General features: G+C 38.8%; 1 protein-coding gene across 4 annotated transcripts in view; it reads right to left on the bottom strand.

Moving 5' to 3' along the window:
- LOC126373314 (serine/threonine-protein kinase minibrain) overlaps positions 1 to 24458 on the bottom strand; it is a 96984-nt gene that overhangs the window by 58286 nt on the left and 14240 nt on the right. For all 4 annotated transcript variants that reach the window (XM_050019423.1, XM_050019425.1, XM_050019424.1 and 1 more), the window contains exon 3: positions 21408 to 21509. In XM_050019423.1, coding sequence (XP_049875380.1) covers positions 21408 to 21509 — 102 coding nt within the window. The remainder of the gene's footprint in view (positions 1 to 21407; positions 21510 to 24458) is intronic.

Genomic DNA, 24458 nt, shown 5'->3' with positions numbered 1-24458 from the left:
GAAGAATATGTTTACTTAGGTTAAGGCACGATGGGATTAAAACAACGTATGTAGGTCACTGCTGAAAGCAGGTGATCACAATCACAAAGCATTCCAGTCGCGTCTGATGTAGGTTCCGACAAAATTGTCTGCACTGTTCCCACATCTAGTAAATTAATCCTTAGTGCTGTCAGCTGTGATTCTCCCTCTCTTCTGTTCATGTTTCTATTGACTTACGGTTCATCATTATAATAAAAGTAGCTGCTAGTTATTGGCTCTACCCTCCTTTTTAGGGATAACTGGATTATGTATCTTAATATCAATAATTAAATTATAAATGCTTTAATGCTATAAAAATTAAATTGAAAATTATGTGGTTCCTTACATCAGCTTTAGGCTACAGTTTATAAGTAAATATGACTTTTAATTGTGATCCCAACAACCAACCTAAAACAAATATTAGAGGAGTAAGTACGCGTATAAATCGCGGAAATAGCAACGTTGAGTACGTTTTACTCTTTGCTTTGCTCGCTTATGTACTCATTCAAAGCGTAGGACCTGTTGCCATAGCAAATAAATAAATTCTAATGTATAGTCGTCGGGGTTTTTATATGACGGTAATTTTTTATCAGTATTTGTGAACAGTTTGTAGACTGTTTTAATCTCCCGGCTGCGCGTCACAGCGTCACAAGTTATCAGATATCGGATTTATCGCGGTATGTGGACTGCAGTGCAATCCGTCATATTGATGCGGCGCGTCCGAATTAAAATACTTTCCGCCACTGATTAGATTATTTTGGCGCCAGATAACGCACTGAATCACTATTTTGATAGTTTAAAGGAATTGCGACGTAGGTACGTAGGTATTTACTACATATTATTATCCGCTTAGCAAATAGCTATTTCACTGTGATTTGTAGAAAAATATATAAATGAATTGACATTGTTATGATGGTGTAGAATTTTCCTCTTCAAAATGTTAAATACTACAACTCTAGACGCATCTAACATAGAATTTCTAGGTAATACCACAGGTAAAACCTAGGCGGTTAACAAGTGTGAACTCAGCTAATATGCGTACACATGTACTTACCCATAGGCATATCATGCTATGACATCGTGATATAATGAAGCACGCAAATGTTTATCACTCGACATGACAACTGAACAGAAATATGACAACGATTTTCAAATTCACAACATTTTTTAAACAATAGATAGCTTGTTTTAGTAACTAAAACATTTTTTTCCGAGATAACTTGCGCAATATAATTCGCGATAATAAGTACGTAAGATGACTTACGTTAGTAACGGGTAAGTTTAAATTGAAAAAATAATGGTGCAAGCTGACAATTGATATTTGATGTTGTTGGGTTTCTCAAGAGCCTCGTTTGAGTAACTTTGGAAAGCTAAAGTCACAAAAAACAGATTACAGGGCAAGTCACGCCGTAAATAGACCAGTGGCATTTTGAGAGCTATATTTATTGCGAGGATTAGATCTGGAGGTCCGGGTTCGATTCCCGATGGGGACATTGTCGAAATCACTTTGTGAGACTGTCCTTTGTTTGGTAAGGACTTTTCAGGCTTGAATCACCTGATTGTCCGAAAAAGTAAGATGATTCCGTGCTTCGGAAGGCACGTTAAGCCGTTGGTCCCGGCTATTAGCCGTAAAAACACCTCCACCAACCCGCAGTGGAGCAGCGTGGTGGAGTATGCTCCATACCCCCTCCGGTTGATTGAGGGGAGGCCTGTGCCCAGCAGTGGGACGTATATAGGCAGTTTATGTTATGTATGTTATTTATTGCGAGGATTTATATATAGACCTTGCATTCGACCGGGGCGGTAGACGTGCTTACGATTTGGGTTGACCAGGGATGGATTATATTTTTAGATTTGGGTTTGGACTTTGTCGAGTCAAGAGTAGACAGATACAGAACAGGTTGGTATCGGGTATTCTGGCAACTTTGTAGCTGTGTCGAAAAGTACAAGTATGGAAGTGCACAATCTCTGTCTGGCAGTATGCCGTATGCAGGCTGTTACATTATTAGGTGTAGCGTGCACTATAATAGTGTAATCAGAGAGATTAGACTTCGATGTATTTATCGCTGTAAGCGAGACAGGGAGTGGCGCTAGTCGATAACGATGACTCACAACAACTCTATTACATTCGCTATACGTATCGATTCATTATATACATTTGATATTTATTACCCAGGTGGTGTTACTACGCGATACTACTTGTAGAAATGAATAAGTAATATTCTATGCAATTTATTTGCTAAGGTTGACGCATAAATGACGCTTTGTGCATTCCACGAGAGCCGTCAGGTGATTTATGTACTACTTTGTATAAATAAATTATCATACTAGCGCATGACAATGCGCTTTTTATCAAATAAAAACGCGACAATTTTTTAATAAAATGAGAATACAGTATCGAAATTTGAATATTTATACGATCTGCTTAAATACACACCGGATGGTTGTTGTATGGGAAGGTTTATAATACGCTGTTTCGGGTGTCGATGTAAACGAAACTAGAGATGTCTTATGGCTTCTCTGTTACGCTCTCGTGAAGCGTCAAAAAGGTACACGGACAGTATACGCGTGTTATGTTAACACCAAAAGCACTTCCCTACACGCCCATATAACCACACACACTTATTACTGTGGCTATAGAAAATTATCTACATTGTATGAAGGACAGTTCCGTGTTGAAGATTTTTTCAGTGCCAAGTCGTTATTGCGACAAAAAATGCAGGAGCTATACAATGCTATACACGATTTAGATTTCCTATATAATGAAACAAACTCCTTACTTACATTTGAAGTTTAATTTACGACAGAAACAAGCAGGTACATACCTGGAACAAGAAAACACGGACATTATTATCACATACTTTATTATTGAGCGATAATGTAATAAAATAATACTAACAGGCCATAACCTGATATGTATAAACGTACTCGTATTTACAAGTGATAACGCATTATGTCAAATAAAGTGGCATTGTGTATTGTGATTACTGTTGCTATCCAGAGTTGAGCATCAGGTGCGCATTTTAGTAAACTGTAATGTGAGTTTTCATAAAAGAATATTAATAATGCATCGTTCGAGGTTCATCGGCCAAAGGTCACGCTTGGGCCAGTTGGGGTTTTATTAAAGGCGACCCGGCCGCAATAGGTCACGCTTTTGACTCTTTAGTAGCATTCGAATCAAGCGAGCTGATCCTTCTAGGATATACAATTACTTATTAAGCTGATAAAAGTGAGTAAGTAGGTTTTACAAACGAGCAAATGTGTCGTCGTCGGTTTTGGGTTTGTAATTTGCCGAATTTGCGCCTTCTGAGTATCAGTAAATCGGTATATCAAAGTAGGAATTAGAACAGAGCGCTAAAGCGGAGGGGTTTGTCGAAATGTTTTTGCGTTTAAAGTACGAAGTACTTTCGACCTATTGACCCAAGATAAATTAATCAGAAGCGATACGCAGAGTAAACAGGAGTTTGAGTATCACCACCGAATCTATTCATGATTTGGCGTTGAGTCACACCGTAGTGTGACCAAAGTCAACAGCTATCGGATACGATAAGTTATTGTCAGTAACAGTGACCGCTGCATTAATAATTTCCCCCATTCTTGGAAATCCGACCACAATATCATTCACCGCCCGTTTTTTAGAATTCCCCAGTGGCAATTACCACTCGCTGATTTATCTTTATAATTACGGAAAAGAAATAGCGATTCAGTTGAAAAATACTTTATTCTGATATCTATCATAGTTATTACTAGGTATGGTGTATTTTTGCCCAAACGATCATAGCGAATCGAATGCGCACTTCATATATTTTTCAAGAGCACTAGAAAGGAAATGACATACAATTAAGCTTTATTAATGTAAAGGTAATCGGTTACAAGTGCATCGGTAGATTGTTAATTGATAACATGCATTCGACAAGCGATCAATAATAATGCTACATTGTAACAATGTGAATTCAGATGCATATTTTCAATTTTACCTCGCCGTCGTTGTAAGGCATTGAACTGGGCTCTACTACGGGTGGTATATCATATATTTGTATCGATAAAAAATAGAAATGAAACTAACTAGAAGCAATTCAATCAAATTCTCGAAGTAGCCTATTTAAGAAATATGTTTAAATAAATATACGTTGATAACAGTTACTTTGGTTTCCTTTTATTAGGTAATTGCTGTCGACAATACAGGAATGAGATGATTATGAAATTCCAGAAACTGACATATGAGAAAGCAGTCACTGGAACTATACAAGCGTAACAACCATACGAGCTGCCTTTAGCAAACTATACAATAAACTCTCGGACCCCGATTAATAATTCAAAGAGGACGACAGCCTAATTGTTACCGTAGGACTAACAAGCTACGGTTTATTATTAGGTAACCTAGACGACATGGAGCATGGTTGTCCTTGTTAATTATAAAACAGTCCACACAAAGGCGTCGATTGTGAAAACGATCGATTTGATTTCAATTTGGGGTCTTTACTGGAATATCGTTTGGTGAAAAGAACATCTTTGTTTTTGTAATATTTCATGTGGATTTGCACACGGTAGGTAGTTGCTTTCATTGCAAGTAGATGATAAAAGTGGAGATTGATTGTGGCTTGGGAAAGTCCTACACGCCTTTATTGCCATCATTGAGTTATATGTGGTGGAGTAAGCTCCATACCCCTCCGGTAGATTGAGGAGAAGCCTGTGCTCAGTAGTGAAACGTATATTTGCTGTTTATATTTATGTTTTATTTTATTCTTTGCCTCTCTGATGCATTTCCCTACAATGCTTTTCTAAATATAACACTAACAAACTTTGTACCATATATACCGACTCTGGAACACAAAGAAAATATTTCTAGGAAATGTAATTAACATTCAAAGCCACTCGTACATTATCTGACGTATGTAAAACGTACAGAATGACGCGGGTTTTTGGGAATCACACATTTGGCGCGGCCCACGCAATCCCACAAGCGATACGTGTGACCGATATAGGATTAAATGGTCAATAAGTGTATAGAAACTCAACCGCTGAATGGCATCTTCCTAAAATATTTACAGAGGTCTATCGTATTATGCAACATTCTTATTTATTTTCAGCTTCAACAGCCTCCGTGGTCTAGTGGTTAGAGCGTTAGGCTCACGATGTGGAGGTTCGAGGTCGATTCCCGATGGGCACGTTGCCGAAATCCCTTTGTGATACTGTCCTTTGTTTGGTAAGGACAGAATCACCTGATTGTCCGAAAAAGTAAGATGATTCCGTGCTTCAGAGGGCACGTTAAGCCGTAGGTCAAGGCTATTAGGCGTAAAAGCTCCCCCACAAACCCGCAGTGGAGCAGCGTGATGGAGTACGTTCCATACCTCCTTCGGTTGATAGAGGGGAGGCCTGTGGCCAGCAGTGGGACTATTTATGTTATGTTATTTGTAGTTTAATGGCAGTTTTACTTCCCTAGTCCTGACAGTACCTACATAGCGTTTTACGAGTGTAAAGACATCGACCTCTCTTTAGTTGCTACATATACTTATTTATTTTAATTTATGGGGAAGTCAAAAGTTAATAGTTCATTAAAATAACTAACATAGCAACATGTCGCAATTTCGGATACCGTTACAGCGACCCTAATTAAAATTACGTCATATCCCAATTCCAAATGCGAATAATTGCTACCGGATCCCAATTGTTTGTCTGGTTGTTCCGGCGGCGTTATTTATGTCGACTTGAACAAAAATACAAAAGGGTGAGTGCAAAACTGTTATGGGACGTAAATAGAAGTGTAAAATGGGACGTTATCTGTCGTAACCAATAGCAACCCCTTCTGGATTATATCGTCGCCCACGCGAGGTCCTATGCCGCTTCTCTGTGCCCTTTTGCGCGCATTTATTTCCGTTTGACCTTGTAAGGAGAACAATTGAACAAACACGTGGATAGGTAATCACCTGCCGAGAACAGTTCCTGGGAACGGCTTAATACGTTTTGCAGGAACGTCCGATTAAGTTATTATCCGAACGACCCTTATATCCGGATTGGGAAAACCTTATTAATACAATCTACTTAAGGACCATACTTCCGGAAATAAGAATACACCAAGTAGATAATGGTGCTAATTCCAGTACACACCATCTAATTTTACTTTGAGTTACCTGTCATTTTCTAATCCGCTAAAAAAGAAAGTGACGGGTAATCGGCATGCATAACGTTTTTGGAACACACGTCAATTTTAGACAGAAATCTCAAACAACCCTCTAAAATTTTACCTCAGCCAATAACCCGACAAAATTAAGTTGACAGTACACTTCAAACAGGTTGCACACCAGCGAGTTACCCATTTGGTTCGCCCGGGTTATTCATTCATTCAGCAGCCGTCAATCATGCGTCCCTTTCCTTTTCAGCGGATAAGAAAATGACGGGTATAACTTAATATAAAATTAGATGGTGTGTACAGGAATTAGCGCCAATGTTCACGTAAAAATACTATGTATACCTAATTTCCTCAATGGTGAAGCTAACTAGATATAATATAACAAAACAAAAAGAAGAAATAAACAATTAGTGTCGCTTGTTTGTAAATTAACATTACAACAATTATACAGTACTCCTTTCAAACGAAACCTACAAGGCTGCTTGGAGCACAATAAAGTACAAACAAAACGTAAAACGAGAAACGTTAACATTGTAACACAGCTGAGAATATGTTTTACCAAGTAATATTCTATCATTGATAAAAAAAACTACAATTACCTACAACTAAACAATTCCGTAGTAAAGCTATCATAACACTAACGTGACGATACTTGTGAAACTTGAAGTGAGACTTGTTCAAGTAGATAAGTAAAATTATAACGACCAAGGAAACAATCTAATGACGCATTAAAGTTTAGTGCTGTTAAAGTAATATTCAACACCCTATGTCTGTTCAATCGACGTTTAACTAAACAAACTCTAAAACCGGGATGATAATAGGGCAACTTAAACTTGTTTGTTAGCATATTACAACTATCAACTTGTTGTTTATTTGTTAGAAGTTTCCAAGCTGTTTATACACTTTTGATATAGATATCGAGAGTAGTATTTTAATAAGTCGTAATTTTTTTTTCTAGCTACGTCACTTCGCAAGTAGGCCAGCAAGAAAGAAAACTTAATATTTCAAAAAAGACTGTCTCGGCTGGTCAGGTCGAAACTTAAAACATTATCATCAACGATTGTGATACTTATATCATATCGGAAATAGATAGGATGTGATAAATAAAAAGACTACCTTTTCCTCAGTCACAGCGAATTATAGACATAACAAGTCACTTCTGAGTTCTGGTGTAACTAATTAAAAGAGCGCTGACGGAACATTAAAATAACTCATAAAAGCGAAACCTGTCATTACGCGCCTACTAGCTTTTTAGCAAGTTAACTGTCTTGCCGTGCACTGATTAAGTCCCATAATGAAGTTCGCTTGCGATGCCGTTTTAATTACCACGAGCGAGCAACGTCTTTTGTTATTGCTACAAGATTTCATATAAAACTAATAACTCTTAACGAGTAACATTGAGAGAAATATTTACTATAAACTGCAAAACAGATCACCAATGACCACTTAGGTCAGCGGCAAACATTCTTAAAAGGCCATCGCCCCACCACGTCTTGTGCGCGTTTTTATGGCCACACGCGAATATAATACACAAAGATACGGGCGTAACTTTTCATTTCGCATGGCGCTTCGTATGACCGTTGGCGCAGGCCTCCAATGTGGTTCACGTCATTGCAGTTCTTAGAATGCGTCGGAGTTCTTTACGATATTTTTATGTTATTAAGGCGCGAGACTGTTGGGGTATTTTCCTGTTGCGAGCAGGTAAGGAACCGGAGCGCCGGCAGTGGACACAAGCGGATTGGCAAGTCGGAATAGGTGACCTGATCTCAGCCGCCGTTGTTCTTTGTTCGATCACTTCTTAGAAATCCGTAATCTTTGACTTTGCTATGAATTTTTTTAAAAGAACAAAATATTAATAAGTTAAGTATAAGCTCACGACTATATTTCCATCATCGCAGTCAGAGTTACATCCATCGCAATACAAACTGAGTAACCACGTAAATAATTCTATAACTATTTTCAGAAATTTCGACACAAGTGGCGTACACTTACTCATATTTAGATTTTCTCCGAACAACCAAAGTTGCGAATACATAGAAGGATTCCTTCAAAGTAGAAACCTTTTAAAATGTCTCTCAACACATCAAAGTGTTGTTCGACAGGGCGCGAATAACTTGAAAAGCAAAAACGCCTTGTCTCCCCTACTGTGTGGTGAAGGAAGGCAGCTTATAAAGTCCTTAAAATTTCGCTTTCAATATAATCTTTCACTTATAAATTGCAGGTGGTACCAATGTTACTAAAGGACGTAGTATCTAATGGAAGTAGAAATCAAAGGGGGATCTTTAGGCTTTGATGTATAGAATTGAGATGAAAGCTGGTTGGGATAGAGGCAATAATTGACCACACCTGGGTGAGCATCGGTGGCGTCATTATGGGCTAAGGAGACGAGGGTCTGTTGCGTCAGGCGGCACCGATACCGCGGCACGCGCCGGTCGTTCCACCTTACAAAAGCGTGGCTGCTAATGAGCAAAGTTTCTGGGGCCCGAAGTCGCGGCCCGTGTACGGTACTCTCAAGCCTTGTGGTGGAAAAGAATCCACTCATTAAATTTTAATGTTTGTTATTATTAAAGCAAACGACAGCCAGTTTATAACCTCGTAAAAGTTACGAAAATAAACTTCATTATGTAGATATGTTTCGTCAAGTTATTTATATTTAACAGGTAGAATTAGAAAAGGATTATCGTTATATACTGGTGAGCGGAAAACGCAGAAAATAAGGCGCAAACTGACTAGACTAACGTTTCCTGTATTAATCAAACCCGTGGCTACACTATTGTAAGAGTCGCGGCAGGCTTTCGTGATCCGGCCGACACCTCAAGCGGAAACGATCCCAACTGGGCGATACGTGGCGACATGCGGAGACTGCGTACCTACACGCGTAATAAGGTAATAACGAGCCGTCTAACGACTGTCGCCTTAATGATAAAATTGTTACAAAATATTGGGCAAGTTACAAATTACTCCAAAAAGTTTCTCTTCGTTCAATGTAATCTGTAAGTAATAAAAACAGTATTCCGCGCAGATTGGAATGCGCAAGAAGTGCAATCGGCAATTAACCGCGCATCTAGGCAACGGAACCGTTGCGCGCATGCCTCGAATATTTCACTTATTTTGCATACTAACAAGCAACGGTCCCGCGCACCGCGCAGGCGCGACGTTGCGTCACCGCGTTGCGCAATCCACTCGCGCGCACCCAGCCCGCCATTCATCCGCAAGACTCGCTTAGCAACAGTCTAGTCTAAGATTGGATAATTTATTTCCTCCTAGACTCACGGATATCATATCGCTTTAATTTATAGGTGGAATGTCAAGCAACTCGTAGATACGTCTAGACAAAACTGGAAATCATAAAAGTGGATGTAATTAAAATCTAATACTATGTGATAAATGTTTTACATTACGAGAAAAATAGTTCCCAAAAAACGATTTCATTGCACTATCATCATCAATATCAGCCTATTTACAACAAAAAGTAGAAGTAATGTTAAATTCCAAAATAATAATTTGTAATCTGGACTTTTATTTATCTTTGAACTTGACCGAAGCGTCTGATATCTTTATTAAAACCTCGAATAGATGGCGAGTTATAGGGCTGTGCAAACGAATGTCAGACAATAAATCGAGAAGGAACTCTACGGGTAGCGCGTTCCTCTTTTATCTACAAAATATTAAAACTCTTGAAATAAACCATAAGAAAAAAGATTTAATTTCCAGCTATAAAATCCGATACGTACAAATCGGAGTGTTCTACTCACTACAAGTAAGAGAAAAAGTAATGGTATTCATTCATAGCCGGGCACGTTTCTGTTGCGTGGAGCGGCGATAACGGCCGGATGTTTGAGGCATTGTTCGCCTTGCTCTACGATTACCCTATCACCAGCCACTGTCATGTGTGATTTTGATTACTAGCCCAGATTCCACTTCCTTGTACTTAGATTAATTTGTTTTTCTTTGACGGATTAAAGCATCCGTGCGTTATTAATAGTTCCATGACAAATGATATCCGCTTTTGCAGTTCCGTCTGATAATCAGATTGTATATATAAAACAGTGCAATGACTAGTTGTAAAACGCGGAGACTTTAATCATAAGGAAAATAAACCTAAAATCATAGCAAAAATAATAAGCAGCTGTTCACGGGTGCCTGTAATTTCATAGAAGCCAATCAACTCGTAACAACAGAGTAGGAGATAATAGCAAATCATTGTTTACCTATAGAATGGAACGCTGAACAATACGGCCAATAGGTCCAAATGTCAAATGCTAATCGTGGTAGCGCCAGTGCCGACATAAATACCTACCGGATATACTTACGTACGTCAATTGTAGTGAAGAAACCAACCAATCAACTTAAACAAAGACCGGATGCAAAACTCTAATTAGGAAATTATCGAAATCCACGTAAAAGAACGAAAACTGGTGATATTAGTCATCACGTATTTTGTTTGAAATATCGTCAATTCGCAGCAAACAGACACATTATAATGAGAGCTACGGCGACAAGTATGTTATCTAAGCAGCGCGAGTGGAAAACAAATTAACTACCACTGTATTCCCACATTATTAAAAAGCATCGTAATAATATATTATGTTTTCCACATTGAATTGTGTATATGCACAACTGTTGTGTTCGTAATGTCTACATTTCTCAATTTGGGTTTTCCTGTTATAATGTTTACTGCATTTTTGAAACGAACTAATTACAAAACCGCTTTGGTTGGTAGTCGGGTAGCCGGTACATACATGAACTGATGCCTATGATGGGGTAATGGAGTGCGAAAGTCAAGTTTTCTGAAGACAACTTACGACGGATATGATGAACCGTTGACACACGATCAGAGCATCGCCTAAATGATGATCCAACTTCTTGGAGTTAGTTAGGTACAATTCATATTTTAAAAGTTAGTCTTAACATTGCAACAATTGCAAGGTATTGACCGCTTATCGGCTCCAAGGTGCCTCAGACGTATCGCCGGATGTTTACAAACGAGATATAAAAAAAATCCGCAGTTTATTAACTCTTCTTATTGACTATTTATTGGTTAATGGAGCACTTGAGACGGGTTGCATCATGCATATTTACAAAATCAATAATTAACAGTAAATAGTGCGGTGTTGAAATAACCACGACACTCAAGTGCAATCTCGATGTAGACAAAAAGCTGTTCAATAGATTTTTAGACAAGTATTTGGTATGTCATAAGAACTTACTTCTTTCATCCTTCGTTGAATAAACACGGAACCGGTACAGTCGAAATTTGTATGCCAATTACATCCCTCTCATGTGTGAATGGGTAGTTTAAGTTGTGTGTTGATGCATAGAGTTATCAGCTTATCAGTGACGTCAGAGCGAGCGAGAGTGGGCGGCCGGAGGCCCCACGTCACGACGCCCCCGTCATTACGTCAAACGTAACTGAGTGCACGGATTATACATTGTTTGTCTAAACACCATGTTTATTATACACCCAGGTGTTCTGATACACAAATTGTGCAATATATCGTTATCCAATTGATGTTTGGACATTCCGTGCGTTTTATCACAACAATGCTACTTAACCTACCACCTATCACGTCGGGAAAACAGAAAAGCTACGTATGGTATGAGTACTTAGTTCATTGTATTCTTGCGATGGATGTACCTCTGACTACCTCAATTGGGATATAGTCGTGCGCTTATGTTACGTGTTATGTTGTGCTACTTAGTCTATGCTAGCAATATCGTCTGCGATTCTTTGGCATTACAATTTTGCAATGAGCAATTTCGTCTCTAGTGATAAAAAATAAACAGCAATTCGCACATAGAAACACGACTAACCACTTTGTAGTTCGTACTTACTTAGTTGCGAATAGATAAATTATATAAATGCTCGACCAGACTGCAGCTTAATAGACGTTCAATTCAAGTACGTTGCTAATGACAAGGACGTGTCGAAATATGCAACAGACTCGTTTGTTGCAAGGCGTGATGTCAGAGGCAGGACGGATGCGGTAATCGCCCATCGCCATCATCATTTGTATGGTAAGCTAGACAACAACAAAAATAAATTAACTAATTGTTACCTATCCGCGCGTAACGACATTCACGCTGCTATTCGCGGCATAATTGCTGTTTGAAGCGCTTTGTTTCCTTGTTCCGATGACGTGAAAGACGAAATTTCTGAAGATAAAATTCAATATCCGATAAAAAAAAGATTTTGTAATTTAAGACTGCCATATCCAGCATATTGTATATCTTTAGAAGATAGAATGAGTCACATTGGCCGTTGCTTCATCAGCTGACTCATTGACTGCGCGGCGGAGGCTGGGAATGGGAAATCCATTGTTCCTCAGTTTGTCCTTAAATCTCGTCAGGTGTTATGACACGAGCTTCACACTGAGAACAACAATTACGCGCTCTCAAGAAAAAAGGAGAAAGTTCTTCATTCAGCCAGTGTATATCGTAAGCTTTACAAGATACAGTCTCACAAATTGGGAAATCATACACCTTCTTAAAGATAAATCATTATTCTTTTGAAAAGGAAGTTCGACATTTGAGAACATTCTCCGTTTCGTTTCAATTTCCATGCGGAAAAAACTGTCGAATCTAATAGGTAGTTTCTATAGGAACATACTCGGTTCAAAGTTTGTTTTGTTTACGTAATATTAGTTGTAATGTCAATTACTTGTTGGCGACACAAATATCAGTTTCAACTCCCTAAAGAGAGGCTTATTTTCCAGCAGTGTGGTCGGTGTGTCCAATTTTTTCCGGCTGGGCAAACCGTGTGACACATCCGTAATCCCACGCGATTACACTGCGGCTAGGTCAAACCTATTTTCGTATTTAACACTGGATGAAACAGGTACGTAGCGATTTATTTGTCGGTGGCCGTTCTATTGTGCGGGGTCATTTAGGCCAGCCGGCATTAAACGTTTGGTAACCTGTTACACTAACTATCTGCAAATATGAGCAAACCGGTGGGTTTTTACAGCAAAATTGGTTTTGAAAATGGTTCCGCAAACCGTATTGCAACATAGCGCACAAAATGTGTCAAACGAAGTGTTTGTCTGTTTTATATATAAAGCTGAAAATCGATTAATAATATTGACTTTCTTAAAGATGTTTATAAACCTTAAAATTCAACAAGCGTCAATTTGGATTATGTAGTGAATTTGTTATCGCTTTTGAAAGACATGCTATAATTATATACAATATTGTATTCATTCATTGGTTCAAAAAGACTGATAACACAGTTACAAGTCAGAGCGATATCGATTGGTAAAAACAAATTTAACGAGTAGGTAAGTAACGCGATGAATGAAACTGTACGCATAGCTATTATTCATTCGATAATTGCTGTCGTCGATCAAGTTTCGGAAAGAAGGTGACATGAGTGACCCGAAGGTGACCCGCGTTTCAATATAGGTCGTCGAACCCACGTACTTTTCCCAACGATTTTCTATTTCTAGGAATTTTGTACACACAGACGCAGGCGTGGCAAGAGTATTTGGAGGGCCCCACAATGGTGATTAGGATTTACTTCTGTAAGAACGGTACAAAATGTCTTAGCGTATACGTGTATAAAATATATTGGCGCCGGTGTTGATTCGAAAAAATACATCTACAAAAACTTTAGTTAAAAACAACTTCATAAATGCAGCTCGAAACCTGTTCTCAATGACACGGCACTCGATGGGAATCGTACAAAAACCGTCGCAGCAAGACGAAGCCACGAAAACACTTGCTTAAAGGGATGTGGAATAAAAGTAAAACGATGAAGAGTATTTACCGGGCCCGCCGGTAGCCACAGCCTAGGCTGCCGCCAACTAATTGTGAAAAACGAGATTAACGCTCTCTGTAGAGGGACTAAACGGGGGTGACTCTGTTTACCACTACAGTTTCATTCCTTTTACACTCCCACTAATACAATTATTTTATTAGCGGGAAACGCCGAGATAACATTAGTTAATAGCAACCATGTAATCATCATAAAATCGACGCTGTTAAGAGAACGCTTTAGTCAATAAGCGGCTGGTGCCAGACAAAACAATCGCCTACGAGCCTGTCTGTCTCAAGACATTTACTTAATTGGTTTTTAGGTTAGTAATAGGATTATCGTGTAACGAACTTACAAGTCAGTATTAGGTACTTTACAAGTACAACTAATATTGCAAGTCAAAATCTGGGCGGGAACTAGACATAAAAATGGAATTTTACACAAAATTTAGAAACAATACCGTCGAGCAAATTACAGGCCAATTTAAAATCAATGCCAATTTACGATTGCGTCTGAAACTGAGCATTTTGGAGGCCGATTCTAAAAAAGCTGCATAGAAACAATCGTTTAGAGTCCGCGACATGGGCGGCGGTGGCTAATTGCCGGTAACCGTACAAACGAGATTACCCGGAACCGGCGCCCGGCCGAGCCCGGAACAAACCGGGATGGTCAGCCCGGGCATTACCGACGCGCAAGCCGCCCAATCGCTCCTGACGCAATCCAATTACACAAGGAGCTGTGCTGCCATTTTAAAAATAACACACATTTTTCACTGCAAATTCTTGTACTTGTTTATTCTATGTGAGCTAAAACTACTAGGGCTGCGTAGTAATTTGGACAAAGATTTGTCGGGTTCCCGTAATTTATATAAAACTTAATAATAGATGAAGGTCTGTCGAAATGTGAGGCACGTGCACTGTTTTGTTAATTTGTTTTGTTTCCATTAATCACTGGTCACTTTATGTTGCTCAGGAAAACACGATATGACTGTTAAATACTGATTCACTCAGAGCGTCGGAATTTGAGTTCAACTGTCGCTTGTGTACGTTAAGGCATAGAAGCGATTGTGATTTTGGCATGGAGTACGAACAATATCTGCTGAAGTTGAAAATTAATTATGGATGCTACAAAATAAATGATACTTCTCAAATTAAATGAGGAAATAAAAGCTGTGGAGTTGTTTTGAATGTTATTTCCAGGAATAGGGTCATTATGGTTTGTTGGAACTGAGATGTTGTGGTTGTGCGGCTTTGTGTACTTTTGGGTACCACCCACCTAATTTTACTTCTAAAACTATGTTCTATTTGCTAAAACAGCTGGAAAATTGCTCTAGCTTCGTGACTTCATATTCATGACGTGAATATAAATAATACATAGAAATGATATAAATAACATCCCTTGTTTTAATAATAAACTCTTCCTTCCTTATATTCAATGAACGAACACGACTCATATTACAAGGCAGTTAACCTTCATCGAAAACTACCTCCCTTGGGATTTACACTATTCAATCTGCGAAGCATTTTATATTTTCCTGCTACCGATATAGACGCCAGTGTATTTTTGCGGTAGGATTTATAAAGGATAACATTTACCTTTACATTTCTAAGAAAAGCAAAAGGGATATTACCTTACCATACGATAGTGGTTAAGTGCAGATAAAGACGCTAACAAGAAGTCAATCATTGTTAGGTACTTAGGTTATTCGAAGAACAAGAAAATGATTAGGCAGGTTGATCGCGTGGCGACATAAAAACTTGAGTATGTTACTGGGCGACTGTTTCCACTGGCAAGTAATAAAAGTTACTTAATTGTCCCCTTGAAACACTTTATTATCAGTCAGGTTATGGGCGCGACACACTTTTCACGTGTAAACACACCAACATGTTGCGCAGATTTTACTAATTTTACTTACAAGCCTCTATTAATAGAATTGATAACACTATATTTTTAGGTAAACGCACTTCTATGTATGTGATGCTAAGGGAAACTAAAAATATTATTTGCTGCTTAGTATCGCAGACTTGTAAATTCAGCTTATTGTGTTTCAGTGAATTATGCTATTTTAGACAGAAAACTCGGTAAAGTCTGGGTACTCAGTTCATCTTGCGATGGATATACCTCTGACTGCCCCATTGGGATACAGTCGTGAGGTTATGTTATGTTGTTACAAAAAAGTAATAATAAAAGAGACCCGGAGATCCGGAGCGGTGGGCACGAGTCGTTACTCACTGGATACCTCAGGGCGGGCTTAGAAGTCGAGGCAGACCGCGTAAAAGATGGTGTGACGACCTCAATGCTTATCGCAAGGATTGGCCGGAGATCGCACAAAGTCGAGAGGAGTGGAAAAATCAAGGGGAGGCCTTTGCCCAGCAGTGGGATCGTATAGGCTAAATAAGATAAGAAAAGAGACCGGAAATTTATCCTCTGACGACTCTACCTATCCCAATACTAATAGTTGAGGGTTTGTCCAAGTGACTGCACTAAAATATGCGAAAGAAAAGAATGTGAAGCAATTTGTCTTCCTTCATTGAAAAGTAGACAAAAAGTACAGACAGTCGACGGTTCATTAATTAAATAATGCTATGCGCGAGCCGCGGCCCCATTCCCGCGGAACTTTCAATACCTCACTATTGGGGTTAACTGTGACAAGGTTGTAAGAAGAGACGACCACCTGAGAAACAAAGTATCGTAAACGTTTCCGAGTAAATCGTACCCGATGAATAAACTACAAAGAACTCTAACGCTATATAGGTTACGAGGCGGTGGAGCTCTCCCTACGTTGGCTGCTACGAAGGTTGAGCGATGTCAAGTAAATTTTAACACGCAATTAGTAACCCGATGGACACCTTGGCACCAATAGCCTGAGCGTTCAGAGCCACGTGCCTCTGGAGTAGGTATTGTGTTCTTATTATGTTATTATTTACCTAGCAATAGACTATTTTGTTTAAAAAAACATCGCTTTATTTCGCTATTGAGCGTGTTCCTTTTCGGTAACAATGTTTTTATGGAGGCCTCGAAGATACGGTCAGACGCTTAACGCGCTCTTTTCGGTTATAAGTCTGACAACATTAGTCGATCATTGTTTTGTGCACGCAAACTGTCTGTTACGAAGTCTGCACGTTATGACGAATGGTCTCTAGTCTTGTCCTATTTTTTGCAAAATTGCTTAATTGCTTCGTTCCTAGTTCCAGTTTCTTGCCTTTTGTGTCACGGTCGAGTTTACCTTCCTTCTCAATACCCAAAGCCGATTAAAAAGATTATTTAATACTAGCTGTTATTGCGTAATTCGAACAATGCACATGCAGATATGTAAAACAAAGCGATCTGTTACACATCATAAATCGTTTCGCAAGGCAACTTATTCGAAAATGCGCAAATGTTACACGTGTGTGACCTGGTATTGAGTGATCAATCGGCAATATTAGTTTCGAATCCATTCAATGACACGCTTTCCTATAAACGTTCATCTGACTTACAACGCAAAAGACCGAGACGCATGTAAAGGATATGCAATAAATAGGAAGCGCGCGGTGATATAGAAACGTCTCACTAGTGACTAGTGGAGCATTCTTTAACTGGGAAACGCTGTAAGACTTTCCAAGCGCCAGACCACAACGTCCAGCCGGCGCCGACAACCGCAATACAAACACCGACACACTTACACCATCCTTCACAAACTCGTCACACAATTATAGACAATGCTACAACGAAGCAAAGGCTACAATGGCATGCAGAATTTGGTGGGATTGTATAACAATCTGTGTTGGCGGCGATACAGTAATCCGGGTGGCAACAGAGTGACGTCGCGCATTCACCTTGACTCACTTTAGTTGGCCGCTTGCACTGGTGTTTGCTACCCAGCCGTGCGCTCGTGATTAGGCTCGAGTCTCGAGAAATAAGCGGTATCTACGTCAGACCACATGCTTGTCCAAACACAAGACGTGATACATCACATTATACTGCCTCATGTACTTGCGATAGTTTCGCAACTAAATAGCTATGAAAGCTGCTACTTATGATTTTTGCGTCGACAATGTTTATAAAATTGGTGTGAGATCTGTAGCGTGGCAGCAATTAAAAGATCGTTAAGGAAAAACAAACGTTCAGCTATCAAGTATGTCGGTAGCCACGCGTGTGTCGTGTGTTATTCAATTAATACGGTTTTCTTGCGCCTGCGTCGGCATGAATGGGCGATATCGCCGTAATTGCTGGATGGCTCGAACAGCTGATGCTCTGCTATTCGTGACGACTCCGCGCGAATATGTTTATGAAGCGAAAGCGGCACGTTACATACGAAGATTTTGTGTCAATTGTTCATTATTATGTAGCTTTTTATTATATTCTGACTATATATAGCACAGTTCTATGTGCTTCTCTAACGACGAGCGCCATTTCGATCTCCGGTACCGGACTTGCACCAATGAGTTAATTTATCATAAGCGCAATTTTCACTGATAAAATTTTATCGTGCTTATAAATGGCAATGAAAAATTTTTTCTATTAATAAATAGCAACTACGTTACAAATTTGAGCAAACAAAGACAACGAAAGGATTCGTCATTCTTTTGTGTTGGACATTAGATAGCGATACGATTTTGAAACAACATCCTATTCCAACTGGCCGACCACCCAATTGTATTGATATGATCGCCGTTACATAAACCAAATAGTGGTCTAGACTAGACTTTCTAAATGGTAGGATCGTAATGAGGCCAAATCCTAATCGTCGAGTGAGCATTTTCGATGTCTCCTTGACTCGCTGGCATCGACATAGGCTTACGAAATTCGCCCACAAACTAATGTCAGTTAGTCATTCATTGTAGCCCATTGCACTCAACGTTGCAACAGTGCAACATTGCTCTAGAAATGAATATTGATCTCATTTAAATTAATGATTCATATATTAAATAGAATTTGGACGTAACATAAAGATAGGAAAATGTTTGTGGTACATATATATTTTTAAAATAATAAGTACAGACTCGTGTTTGACCACAATCTCACCTGATTGTAAGTGACGATGTGGCCTGGAGTGGATTTATCCCGGGAAATTTTACAAATTCTATCAAATTGAATAAATACGGACAACTCTGAGAAAAAAGATAATTCAATTTTCCCGTTCGATTTTTTTAATATCAAACGATGCTTCCACGAATAATATGCTGGGTAGGTAGTAACTTTGATAACAATATAGTATTTAATTTAGTCGTTAAAAAACAAAATGTGTTCCTTTGTCAGCGGAATGCTGAAATATGACGCAATTGGGTTATTTGAAACCAATATGTTGGCTAGCCAAACCGCAATGTATTATAGTATTATTATACGCATACTACGTAGTTTGATACTTGTAGATAATAATGTAAGGAATTTATATCGAATGTAAACGACATGATTGTAAAGGCCATTATTATCACATCCATTTGCCAACAAGCCTTGTAGGCAAGTAGGTACTAACGTTAATTCTAATTAATCAAAAGCCTCACGTTTGAAAACACATTTTATTAAGTAAAGTAGCTATTAAGTCGACTTGTTTGCGATAAATTTCGCAGAAAATAACAGGGTAAATTTTGAAATGGTGATTGGAAAATTATTCCAGAAATGGTTTTTTTTAAAAGTAAATAAACGAAGTGTTGCCAGTCACAAGTTTCCTGAAGCGTTGACTCCCACGCGCGACATATCACGGATTCTCGATACCTGGCAATCCGCCATGTAAACACACCACCAAATAGGGCAACGACCAGGTTCACAACGCAAATAGCACTATCTATAAATATCTCGTTTAAAAATAGGCAATAGAAAGCGAGGGGAGACCACATGCCACTCAAATATTAGGATTAATTGTCTCAAACTATTTCCGAGGGGATAGTAAAACTTCTTAAATACAATCACGTAGGTAATATTTCAGAGACGTAGAAAGGAGAGAATGATTCATCGCTCATGTAGCCAAATTTCCTCTGTGATTCATATTAGAATGAACACAATGACATTATGTTTTTTGTTACTTTACAATTCGTGCCATACGGTAAACAGGCGGACCTTATTCGAGAATTGTTTTGATAGATAAACATCAGCTACGTCTATTTAGTAGGGTGTTTGCGTCAAGTGTCCACGCGAAAGACCAATTATATCGGCTGGTCTGTGTTTTGCGTCAAAGTTCGCACGTTGGCGTTGCCGCATCAGTTGCAAGCGGGGAAACTGTGACGCAGTGGATATTGCGCCGTTGCTCCGCCAACGCCGCAGTGAAAACAACGCCACCAAGCCACGTGACTGAAGGTCAGGGGTTCACCATATACGCCGATTGCCGACTTAATGGAATTCGACGATGACACCCGATAGCGAACCAATTGCGAAATTGAAACTGCAACTTTCTGGGGTTTCCGAACTCGTGAGCAGTTTACGTTTTCAATCTGCGTTTTTATATCAAACCACAAGTTTTTACGTAAGGACCTTTTGCAGCGATTGCATTACAATTACAAAAAAAAAACTGTTTTTATTACGCTGTTCATAACCACAAACTTGAAATCATTGAGAAACTTCTCAGAAATTATTTATGAAATATATATTTGTATCAGAGAGATGATAAATATTCCGCAAAAGGCGAACTTTTACTTATGCCTTGCATAATATGGATAAAACTTATTTAAAATTAAAATTGAATAGGTGAGTTGTTGTGATATAAATCGACAGCGTGTAGGCGGCGCCAATATTGTACAGAGGGCATTACACTGACTTCCTACTGATTGTTATCCTTCACCGCCAGTACATACGCATGTGTGCGTGAGAAAAATTCATTATGGAGGCAACACTAACCCGGTCACTATTCCATTGAAGAGTTTAGTCACCAGTTCATTGAGAAGTAGGTATTTTATTTACGATGCAATAACTTTGCTCCCACGCGGCCGCCTCCTAGCAACGAGCGCCCACGGCCGCCCAAAAAGGCTGCAACAACCCATGTACCGAGTTGTTTTTGTGAGTGACGATTGCTTAATTCTATGGTGACACGCAGGAGCTAAAACGAATCTTTTGTTACAAGATAGAACGTCGTTGTTTCTTTTTCTTTTTAAATGTTTTTGTCGATATGTCGATGGGGAATCAACTGACGCTCACGGCCGAAAAAAAGAGCCCGGTAAACCAACGACCAACGGTTCATTCAGCCGCCAAAGTAGTATTTTGAGAAAGTGCCCATGGAAAAATGTTGAGTATGGCTGCAAACCGCCGTAGCACTATATGGGATGAGGTAAGTAAATTAACGGAGGATACCGGTTAACTCCGGATTAATTACAATCGGATGTTATTCGCGCCACGATCGATTGTTAATTATACGTCCCGTGTAAACTGTCGCCGTCCAACGATATAGTATAAGCAAGTTCATTTGTACATTTTATTAAATAAAACACCTTAGGAATTGTTCACACACTTCACATTAGAGTCACTATCAGGACATGACATTCAATTTAGTTTCAGTATTTTTACCACGTAAAATACGGAATTGTTTTGACTTACCTCGTTTATGTGTTTGTATGTTTTGATGAGATCTACGCTGAGTTTCCGTAGCGGCGCCGTTGAGGGGTCTCGAAAGTGGTGTGGTATTCGGGCTTGCATAGCCTGGGCAAGCAAAAACACTGGTTATTATCAAGACTAATATTAATGCTGAAAAGAAAATAAAGAAGCGAGTTAAGTAAGCGGTAGAAGCAGAGGAGGCTAGAGGCAGTTTGCGGATAATGCAACTAAATCAACCTAATTGTTTTCAATTGACCATTTAACGCAAAAATTGGAAAATTCTAGAACGTTGTCATAATGAGGACAAAGGCGAACATAGGTATAAAACAAACCAATGTAGAGCTAATAAAAGAACATTTTAAAATAAAAAGATAATGAAATGAATTAGCATATTAGAGCACATCTTCACTTAAAAGGAAATTAATTAACCACTTGGAAGTCAGCGAAGAACCTACGACATACATAATAGAATTATAGGCGGCGCACCATGATTATACGTTTCTAGGGACACCGTAATAGTTACAGTGACACGATTATCGGCAAAACGGTCTATTAGTACAAACCGTTCACGCTTTTCGACATGAATAGACCGTAATTTTATTGTACATAATAATATCATTTGTAATCTTAAAACAGCCAATGCTGTATGTACAATTGGCGGTGGCAGAGGATAAATAGAAGGCGTAAAAAGTCAGGTTGAACTTCCAACCGCCAATTTGAGGATGTCTTACGATTAAGAACAATGTTTGTAATTAATAATTGGAACAATTTTATTACTTTTTGAAATCTTCTGTGGTGTGGTTTGTGATGTGAATTACCAACTTACTTACATCAGTAAGTAGTAACCGGAACCAACGGCTTAACTTTTTGAAATTATGCAAGCAGATCCAACAGTAAAACCAAATAGGCTAATAAATATTAATTACATAAATACTTTTCCGATAACGAATAAAAATATTGTTATTTTAAAAAGTCAGGTAAAGCCGTCAGCTGTAATATCAACTCTACATACAGACTACCATCACGTTTAGGTAAATGAACCATCAAATATCGGTCCTATAACAATAATTTATAATGAAGTACAAACATAAGAGCGTGTACCAAGTACCAGTTTAAAATGTACATTACAGCTACGGGTCGCTCATTTATTTATTAATTATCCAGTCTAGACAACACCACATGTAGGTACCAAGAATTTAGTTTCAAGGGCGCCTTAAAACCTCTGTCCCAAAACAGATAATGGCCCCGATTCCTGCAGACACCGCCTAATTTTATTTTAAGTTATATCCGTCATTTTCATATCCGTCGAAAAGGAAAGGGACGGATGATTCACAGCTCTTAATTTTAGGAAGAATGAGTAAATGAATGAATAACCCGGGCGAATCAAACGGTACGTCGCTGGTATGCAATCCGTTTGACGTGCTGTCTACTTAACTGTGTCGGGTTATAGACATGGTAAAATTTTTAGACGGTTGGTTTAGATTTGTGCTTAAAATTGACGTGTGTTCCATAAATTTTATGCTTGTCGATTACCCGTCCCTTTCCTTTTCGGCGGATAAGAAAATGACAGATATAACTTAAAATAAAATTAGATGGTATTTACAGGAATTAGCACCATTATTACTTAGACGTGAGCCTAACAAAACAGTATTAGAATGATAACTTCCAATAAAACACCTTAGGAATTGACAATCATTTTGGTATTTAAACTAAGTTAAAGAAATTCATGGAAAAAAAATAACAAGAAGCCTACCTGTACTGTCTGATTTCTTTGTGTGTTTCTTTCTGTGTTCTATTGTGTACAAATAAATAAATAAATAATAATAAATAAATAATAAGAAGAGACAATGAAAACAGGGTGCTAGAGTAGATATACCATAAGCTGAGTGAGGGTTGTTACATCAAACTCTCTACAGTAATCTTTACCCTAAACATGTACCTAACAAAACAAAGATACACTATCGACTTGAGCACAACACTAAAAACATCGACTGTAAGAAAACATATTTGCGGTTAATTAACGACGCGATACTTGGCTAATTTATTTGCTCGGCGGTAATAGTAGCTAACACTAATAACAATAGGAGCGGTGGGTGTGGAAGGCTCGGTGTGCGAGTAAGACATGGTATCTTGTTACTATAGTCTGGGACATGCCTAAATGTAGCCGATTTTGCCTTTGCCTTTGTTTAGAAACATAATGAACAGTCCAATGCACCTCTAAGTTAACCTAGTAGATGAAGAATGCCATATCCACTTTGTATTTTTAAATTATTTATCTAGAAGTAAATGATTAAGAATGACAACGGAAAACGACAGGGTTATTGTGATACAACAGTCATAAATTTCGGAATGACGACAAAGACGAAGACAGGCCAAGAATGGGTCTAAAAATCGGTCCCAATCCTGCTACTAAACCATCCGATTACGAACTTAAATCTCTTGTTTAAGCAAACCGAGTACAATTTATAGGTTAGGTAAGGACTGCTCCAAGTAACAAAGATAGCACAGCACATATCTCATAAGTTAAAACATCAAACAAGAGTGAGATAGACCATGACATCGGTAATGACAACAACCCTCCGAAACCACCATATGTTGAGGAAGTTAGGTGCACGTGACCATATTAAAGAGACTAGTTATCTTTCATACAAGCGGCTGGCTATCCAAACGCTCAAGATAAATAATAGTCGTGTCTCAAATGTCGTATGGTCTCGAACGAAAAAGAACCTACGTAGCTGAGCTTTTGGATAGAAACCTTCAAGTGCGTATGCACCTTAAGGTTATTCTCTGCTTCAACTGCTATCGTATTCCCAATCGTAGCGTTTGCGATTGGCTAATGATGTCATTAACAGCGCATTGCAATTATGGTGATTAGGATGATACGATAGATGTTTCAGTTAGACAATGGCCTCAGCGCTTGTAAGAAGACAACTCACAGGGGTGTTCGTCTAACTCAGTATCTATCTCGACAGATAGAACTTCTATTTACGGTCTGGTCTGGTCTAGAAACTGACGAGTCCTTGCGATTCATTGGAATTTCAAGCGATCATAGCA

Source organism: Pectinophora gossypiella, chromosome 15, assembly GCF_024362695.1.
Source record: "Pectinophora gossypiella chromosome 15, ilPecGoss1.1, whole genome shotgun sequence".
Classification (NCBI taxonomy): domain Eukaryota; kingdom Metazoa; phylum Arthropoda; class Insecta; order Lepidoptera; family Gelechiidae; genus Pectinophora; species Pectinophora gossypiella.
Note: the sequence above shows the minus strand (reverse complement) of the source record. Positions and strands in the feature narration are given on the sequence as shown.